The sequence below is a fragment of the Nanorana parkeri genome, unplaced genomic scaffold (assembly GCF_000935625.1).
Source record: "Nanorana parkeri isolate BGI_ZX_2015 unplaced genomic scaffold, ASM93562v1 scaffold2031, whole genome shotgun sequence".
NCBI classification, from domain to species: domain Eukaryota; kingdom Metazoa; phylum Chordata; class Amphibia; order Anura; family Dicroglossidae; genus Nanorana; species Nanorana parkeri.
The window spans coordinates 139,377-148,021 of NW_017308299.1; the positions used below are offsets into that span (position 1 = coordinate 139,377).

At 53.1% G+C, this 8,645-nt stretch overlaps 1 protein-coding gene across 1 annotated transcript in view; it reads right to left on the minus strand.

The window, feature by feature from the left end:
* ATP2C2 (ATPase secretory pathway Ca2+ transporting 2) overlaps positions 1-8,645 on the minus strand; it is a gene marked incomplete at its 5' end in the record, with an annotated part of 28,360 nt that overhangs the window by 11,810 nt on the left and 7,905 nt on the right. Inside the window, 8 exons of the mRNA XM_018572439.1 lie at positions 1,099-1,238; positions 1,548-1,672; positions 2,908-2,974; positions 3,075-3,150; positions 3,619-3,687; positions 3,921-4,070; positions 7,843-7,951; positions 8,241-8,302. Of these exons, the coding sequence (XP_018427941.1) occupies positions 1,099-1,238; positions 1,548-1,672; positions 2,908-2,974; positions 3,075-3,150; positions 3,619-3,687; positions 3,921-4,070; positions 7,843-7,951; positions 8,241-8,302 (798 nt within the window). The remainder of the gene's footprint in view (positions 1-1,098; positions 1,239-1,547; positions 1,673-2,907; positions 2,975-3,074; positions 3,151-3,618; positions 3,688-3,920; positions 4,071-7,842; positions 7,952-8,240; positions 8,303-8,645) is intronic.

Below are 8,645 nucleotides of genomic sequence, written 5' to 3' on the forward strand. Positions count from 1 at the left end.
GTTGCCCCACTCTGACTATACCATCCTCCACTCTTCTGAGAAGCCTTGCACGAGAAGTTGGAGGTCAGGTACTGATGTTGGAGGAGAAGACCCGGGCTCACAATTGGTGTCCCAATTCGCCCCAAAGGCATTCAGTAGAGTTGAGGTCATGGCTCTCAAGTTCCTCCACCAATCTGGTCACGCCATGTCTTAATGGGTTCAGTCAATCTCCGACTCTCAGCTTCTCCGATTAGGCTCCTCACTCTCCATGACTGGTCACCTAACTGTCCCCAATCTCTCCTCCCCCTTTCTCTGATTGGGCTCCTCACCTAGTATGGAGATGCCCCCTTTGTGGCTAGAACACCCTCCAATCTGAAGGCTTCAACATGATTTTGGAAGGTGTCTGCGGGAAATGGTTCCCATTTGTAAGGGCTGAGAATTGATAGAATTCATCCCGGGGGTGGTCAGTAGGGTTGAGGTCAGGACTCTGTGCAGGACACTCGAGTTCCTCCATCACACTGGTCACACCATGTCTGTATGGAGCCCCCCTCTCCCCCCATGTCTGTATGGATTCAGTCAATCTCCAAATCTGATCAACTTCTCTGACTGGCCTCCTCACTGTCCCCCAACTCCCATCACCTTCATTTGATTGGGTCCTTCACCATTCTCATCTCTCCATACCCAATATGAAGTACCCCCATGGCCATTAAAATGGGGTCGCTCATTTGTTGCTACAACATCCTCCACTCTTCTTTCCACAAGATTTTGGGGGGTGTCTGTGGGGAATTTGTCCCATTTGTGAGGTCAGGTACTGATGGTGGAAGGGAAGACCGGGGCTCACAGTCAGTGATCAGTAGGGTTGAGGTCAGGGCTCTGTGCAGGACACTCGAGTTCCTCCAAGCTGGTCACCCCATGTCTGTATGGAGCCCCCCCTCCCCCCATGTCTTTATGGAGCCGGCTTTGTACACAGGGGACAGTCATGGGGGGGACAGAAAAGGGTCTTCACCAAACTGTGACCACAAGGCTGGAAGAGCCCATTATATTGCGGTGATGGAGAAGAAGGTGAAGTGGATTTTGTGGTTAGAAGATAAGGAGGAGCTCTGACAGTTTGACTTTCACTCCAATAGAAGCGTCCCTTGTTATGGTACGGAGACCGCTCACCTCTGCGTGTAGGCCATCGGAGGTGACGAGTTTGGTGGCGGTCATCTCGTTGGCGGTCAGCGTCCCGGTCTTGTCTGAGCAGATGACGGTACAGCAGCCTGGGAGAAGACAGACGTGTGACAGACGTGTGACGTGTGGGGAACATACAAGGGATCGGCCATCAGACCAGAGACTGCGGACAATACATCTCTGTGTGCCGGGGACGATCGCGCCGCTCTCTGACCTCATCGGCGGGGAAGAACTTTGCCGGTCTAAATGTTTAAAAACTCTCCCCAAATATCTGCCCCCCAAGTGTGGAATCCGCGTAATCAAAGCATTATTCATGGAGGTCACAACCTGGACACCCGCAGGGCTCCTGTCTACGCTGCCCTGTGAACGATCCGGTTCTGACGGGTCCAATACTCTACCTAGGGTCTCAACGATCGGCAGCTTCTTCACAATGACACGCTTTTTGGCCATCCTCATCACGCCGAGCGCCAGCGTCACGGTGACAACGATGGGCAGACCTTCAGGAATGGCGGCTACGGCCAAACTACAAGGAGAGGAGAAAACACAATGAGCAGCCAAAGACAATCCCCAGAGAGACCCGGGACTGGTACCCCCGACTCTCAGACCGGGCGCTGCATTATGGGGGGGCAGTGGATGGGTCAGGGGTACCGGGTATTCACCATGGCTTCACGGGGGGAAGGGGTGTAGGGGGGAGCATGATGAATATAAGAGAAGACACCTTGGGGTGCCTCTGACACAGCCTAATGGTGAATGTGTACGGAGTGCAGGCGGGGACAAGATTGTATTGGTGGGAAGGAAGACGGATGATGTCCAACACAGACGCCCCAGGAGTCCCCCCTACCAGTCCTCCTACATGGATGTCCCATTGTCCCCATACAGAGACAGCCATAGCAGTCCCAGTACACTGATTGGCCCAGCAGTCTTCCTACATGGTTCCCTCATCGGCCCCATACAGAGGCACCCTGGTAGTCCCAGTAAACAGACGCCCCAGTAGTCCCCCTACTTGGACACCTCAGCAGTCCTCCTACATAGTTCCCTCATCGGCCCCCTACAGAGGCACCCTGGTAGTCCCAGTACACAGCTTGGCCCAGCAGTCCCCTTACATCACATGAACTATGTCAGGCAGGGAGTGAGGAGTGGAGAGGCCAGGCAGCTATAAGGAGGCCCATTCCTCCAGACTCCCCTCCCGGAGGCCACGATGAAGCAGCCGTGACATTTAAGTGTCTGTAGTCGGTCACAGACTTCATAACCGAGCGATGAGACATTTGCTGAGTGACGGATCCTTTCATGTCTGGACATCATTCGGGCTCCTCGTGATGTTTTATTTATAGATTTGACAAGTCTGAAGAGTTCGGAGACGTGCGATCGCCGGGAACACGCTGATCCCGACCCTGGGGCAAATGGCTGTGACTGAAAGACAGCGGGATGAGTCATGTGACTGAGGAGCTGCAGAGTGGTCATGTGACTGAGGAGCTGCGGGGTGGTCATGTGACAGGGGGGCTGCGGGGTGGTCATGTAACGGAGGGGCTGCGGGGTGGTCATGTAACGGAGGGGCTGCGGGGTGGTCATGTGACGGAGGGGCTGCGGGGTGGTCATGTGACGGAGGGGCTGCGGGGTGGTCATGTGACGGAGGGGCTGCGGGGTGGTCATGTGACGGAGGGGCTGCGGGGTGGTCATGTGACGGAGGAGCTGCGGGGTGGTCATGTGACGGAGGAGCTGCGGGGTGGTCATGTGACAGATGGCACTGTGTGAACGTACCTGACGCCGATGGTGAACATGCTGAGGAGGGGCTTCCCCTGCAACCAGCCGATCAGCATGATCAATCCTGCAAGAGAGACGCGGTAAGAGGACGCGGTAAGAGGACGCACGGGGAGGACGCACGGGGAGGACGCAGAGATAAGAACGACATACGAATTGTTACTCACCAATGATGCCGAAGGAGAAGAGAGAGAGCTGCTTCCCCAGCTTGTCCATACTCTTCTGCAGGGGGGTCTTCGGGGTCTGAAAGAGAGGAGCAAATGAGAGGCATTCATTGGTGGATCACACTGAGGCATCACCGGCCACTGCTGGCTGAGACCACCGTGATAGCAGAGCGACCGACCGCTCTCTGCGGATTGGTGGATGTATACAAAGTGGGAGGGGCAGCATTCAGGGGCCATAAGAATGTCATCCGTTGAGGAGAATATTATTAGAAACCAGATAATGTTATAAAATGGTCTCTGCTCCTTGAATCTGCCGTCCCGACAACGGCCCCGCCCCTGCCGAACACCAGCACGGCTCATGCAGGAGCAGAGCAACATCCCAGCTGCATCACAATACCGGGATGTAAAGTGTCACAGGGACAGGATGCGAGGGGACGTCTCTCCAGCGGGGACACAGACAGATGACAATCTTTCCCCGCACCACCCAAACGCGGCTTAAAAAAAAAATGGCGGACACGTCATGTGACACATCGCGTTATACACAGACCTCCTCCGCTTGCATCATCTTGAAAACTTCACCAAACTGAGAATTTTCCCCGACGCCGATGACCAGACCCTGCCGGAGAGAACGGGAACGTCAGGAGAGATGCAAAGTACGGCTCCCCGGAGAGCTGTGCCAGGTCACAACGCAGGTCGGTGTCGGGTTTCCCTCACTTTGGAGATTTCCTCCCACTTCCTGTTGTGCGTCTCTGGGACAGGAAGTCAGGGATAATCTCCCCAATGAGGCAAAGACGACACATATCTGTACCAACGTTTCTCTACTCAAATCCGTCTCCCCGGCGCATTCACCTTTCCTTTGCCGTATCGGATGAGCGTTCCCATGAATACAATGTTGCCGAGTGTTGCCAATCCGCTGGCTTCATCCACCGACCCGTGACTCTTACTGCACGGCTCCGTCTCACCCGTGAAACTGGACTCATCCACCAGCAGGTCCGTCGTCTGAGGAAACACACAATAAAATGAGAAGTTCCGAGAAAGACAGGAAGACGGTTACAGGAAATGCATGAATGTAACAGGAAGTACAGGAATATTATTACAGGAAGTACGGGAATATTAATACAGGAAGTACGGGAATATTAATACAGGAAGTATGGGGATAGTAATACAGGAAGTACGGGGATAGTAATACAGGAAGTACGGGGATATTATTACAGGAAGTACGGGGATATTATTACAGGAAGTACGGGGATAGTAATACAGGAAGTATGGGGATAGTAATACAGGAAGTATGGGGATAGTAATACAGGAAGTATGGGGATAGTAATACAGGAAGTAAAGGGGATATTATTACAGGAAGTAAAGGGGATAGTAATACAGGAAGTATGGGGATAGTAATACAGGAAGTAAAGGGGATATTATTACAGGAAGTAAAGGGGATATTATTACAGGAAGTAAAGGGGATATTATCACAGGAAGTACGGGGATATTATTACAGGAAGTATTGGGATATTATTACATCAAGTACGGGGATATTATTACAGGAAGCACGGGGATATTATTACAGGAAGTATTGGGATATTAATACAGGAAGTACGGGGATATTATTACAGGAAGTATGGGGATATTAATACATTTTTATTTTACATACAATTTCTTTTTTTTCCACTTCCTGGTCCTCTTGGGCACAAATGATGTCATCATACCCCAGCGTTGCATCCTGGGAAGGTGACATCCGCAGAGCATTGCTGGGGAAATCCCACATGTAATCTCACAGGATCTCAGGGAAAGGCCTTTTCCTCCCCTGAGATGATGATGGGCATGGTCACATGTCCTGGTCACATGTGCCAGAGTTCCAGGAAGTAAAGGGAGATGTATTTGCCCTTAGTTAAAATGGCCGCTGTGAGAAGACTGGGGGAGGAAAAGAGAAATGAGGAATGCCAAGAATACAAAGCCGGCAATGATCTAGAAGTCTCTGCGTGGAGATCGTCATCACTGAACATTTCTGAAGGTGACTTTGTTGTTATTTTGATGATTTGGGTAAAGTTCATCTTTAAAATGAACACAAAGGATTCCCAGAGCACGAGGGGGTATCTAAGGAGACGGTGTGGCAGTAGTGGTTTACTTTGAGGCAGACTGTCTCTAACTGAAACCACAGAGCCAGATGAAAGAAGGGGCGGAGTCACGTCTGTGGATGGGGCGCAGTCACGTCTGTGGATGGGGCGCAGTCACGGCTGTGGATGGGGCGCAGTCACGGCTGTGGATGGGGCGCAGTCACGGCTGTGGATGGGGCGGAGTCAATTCTCTCACCTATGATAGTAAATTGTGAATCTGTTTATTTGATACATTGTATCTTTTTTTTGTCCCGAGTATAATAAAAGGCAGAAAATATATCATAATATAGGATTTGATGACATTATAGATTGCACTCGGCAGTGGGCGCGGTTCAGGTATATAAGCGTTGGCGGTCGGGGGAGGAGCGGGAAGCGGCATTACAGAGCAGAGGTAAAATAACCTCCACCCAGAACAAACAAACTCTGGGAGAATGTGGCGCGGCTGTGCGTGACCTGCCACCGGGTTTTATAATGCCGAGGGACCGGAACATTCCGCAATCATATATAACATACCTGTGAAAGGTGAAACGTCCCTCACACGACGAGAGCAAACTAAACATAAAGAACTTCAGAGAACAAGGTGTGAGAAAGACTCCCCCGAACAGGAAATGTGATCCTCAGGTAACTAAACTGAGAAGTGTGAGGTGTGAGATGTGAGAAGAGGAGCTGTCACCCTAGGACAGGACTACAGAACACCTCCCTCACCTGAGCGCGCACACAGGTATCAGTACGGATCTCACCTGAGCGCACACACAGGTATCAGTACGGATCTCACCTGAGCGCACACACAGGTATCAGTACGGATCTCACCTGAGCGCACACACAGGTATCAGTACGGATCTCACCTGAGCGCACACACAGGTATCAGTACGGATCTCACCTGAGCGCACACACAGGTATCAGTACGGATCTCACCTGAGCGCACACACAGGTATCAGTACGGATCTCACCTGAGCGCCCACACAGTTATCAGTACGGATCTCACCTGAGCGCACACACAGGTATCAGTACGGGTCTCACCTGAGCGCACACACAGGTATCAGTACGGATCTCACCTGAGCACACACACAGGTATCAGTACGGGTCTCACCTGAGCACACACACAGGTATCAGTACGGATCTCACCTGAGCGCACACACAGGTATCAATACGGATCTCACCTGAGCGCACACACAGGTATCAGTACGGATCTCACCTGAGCACACACACAGGTATCAGTACGGGTCTCACCTGAGCACACACACAGGTATCAGTACGGGTCTCACCTGAGCACACACACAGGTATCAGTACGGATCTCACCTGAGCACACATTGAACCATCGGCTGTAACATAACGCAGGGATGGGGGAAGGGAAGCTGAGCGGCTTATATGGGGCAGAAAATCTCCAAATCCGCTAAATTAATATCAGAAACCCGAAGCCGATAATCCTCCCGGAGAGACACGCGGAACACTGCGCCATTGTGCGACGGGGAAGCTGAAGGACAAGCACCACTTCCTTCTCCACAGGGACCCGGGCCGGGCACCCCATCCACATACAGAAGAGGAAAGCAGAGAAGAACCTCCATAGCTACCTGTCCTTAGAGGTCTCCCCGCAGCCCCATAGCTACCTGTCCTTAGAGGTCTCCCCGCAGCCCCATAACTACCTGTCCTTAGAGGTCCCCCATCCATAGCTACCTGTCCTTAGAGGTCTCCCCGCAGCCCCATAACTACCTGTCCTTAGAGGTCCCCCCTCCATAGCTACCTGTCCTTAGAGGTCTCCCCGCAGCCCCAGACCTACCTGTCCTTAGATGTGCCCCACACCAGATGTGCAGATAAGAGGAAGCATTTCCTCAGTCTCCCCTCCCCCAGTGATCAGTCTGCTGCAGGCAGGAGGAAGCATTTCCTCAGTCTCCCCTCCCCCCGTCATCAGTCTGCTGCAGGCAGGAGGAAGCGTTTCCTCAGTCTCCACTCCCCCAGTGATGCACAAAGTGGCGTCTCTCTGGGGAGGAGCAGATGAAGACATAGTCGGGGGAGTCCTGTGATCTCTATAAGAGGGAATTAATACCTGGAGGGGGGAGTAGGGATTGACTTTGGGCCGGCTATGCAGACGTCTTGTACAGCCGGATTCGCTCTCCTCAATCATCTGAGCTCTGGCAGCCATGATGGCCTCTACCATGACTATGACTCCCATCATCCCCCCATTATTAATAAAGATGGCGCTGGAGCAGTCTCAGTGAAGCTGCGGGACGACATTCCTATACAATCCTCTCTCTGACCCCGCGCGCTCCGCGGAGCCGCTTTCCCGGTCATGCGAGAGAACTGAGCCGCCATTGTTCCGCCGCCTCGCTGGGAGCGGCGTTTCCACTTCTGGGGAATATTAACCCCGTCACCGCCGCGTCCCCGGGGAAGGTCAGGTAACCGCGGCACACCGAGGGCTGGAAATTGGCTTCACCGTTCCCGGCGGTATCACGTGACGGCGGCGGAACGTACGGCCACCACGGCGCAAATCTCATCATGTGATCAGATACCTGACGGGGGAGGGAGGAAAAATGAACAGATACAAGGGCAGTAAAATCGTCCTCCATCTCCGATCAGGTGACAACAGCGAAGTTTCCAGATACAGAGAGAGACGGACGCGCGGAGTTGGTGACCGCGCCACGGTATGTGTGGGAGACATTACCTCGATCAGTCTGATGTCTGCAGGAACTCGGTCGCCGACCATCAGGCACACCACGTCCCCGGGGACCAGCTCCCGTGCCAGCAGGTGCTGCAGCTTCCCATCGCGGACACTGCGGAGAGAGGCGGAGCGTTACCGATAAATCGCACAAACCACGCCCACAATTCCATGAACCAGCTGATCTCCGATTGGCCGCTGCTCACCATCACCCGACTTAAAGGGTAACTCCGCCTGGGAGTAACTTTTCAATCTTTTCATCCTGACCGTTCTCTGGAGTCACACGGCTCATGGGGGGGCGACGCCCATTTGGCGATAGACGCAGCAGTGCATTGTGGGACTGAAGAGGCCGCCAACAGGTCTCCTTTAACAAACCCACTCCCCTCCACCCACCGGGGACTCACCAGTTGCATTCTGGGGGAACCAACTTATTTAACTCTTCCAGAGACTTCTCCGAGCGATATTCCTGGAAAACAGATACAAAGAGTCATCGTCCAATCAGAGCGCAGGCCCCGCCCATGCAGATAACGATCGGTATTCACCCCCCAATAGAGAACCTTATCTCTCACTAGACCGACTGCACTACCGCCATCGATGGACCGCCAGTGACATCATCATACCGCCCGGTGACATCATCATACCGCCCGGTGACATCATCATACCGCCCGGTGACATCATAAAGCGTAGACCAGACAGTCCACAGTGCGGGTCATGAGATCGTCACTAAACCATTTACAGCAGAGAGGACGACCCGCCCCGGAGTGACAGTCCACACTTCTCCATACTGAGATCCCCCCCGCAGATCCCCC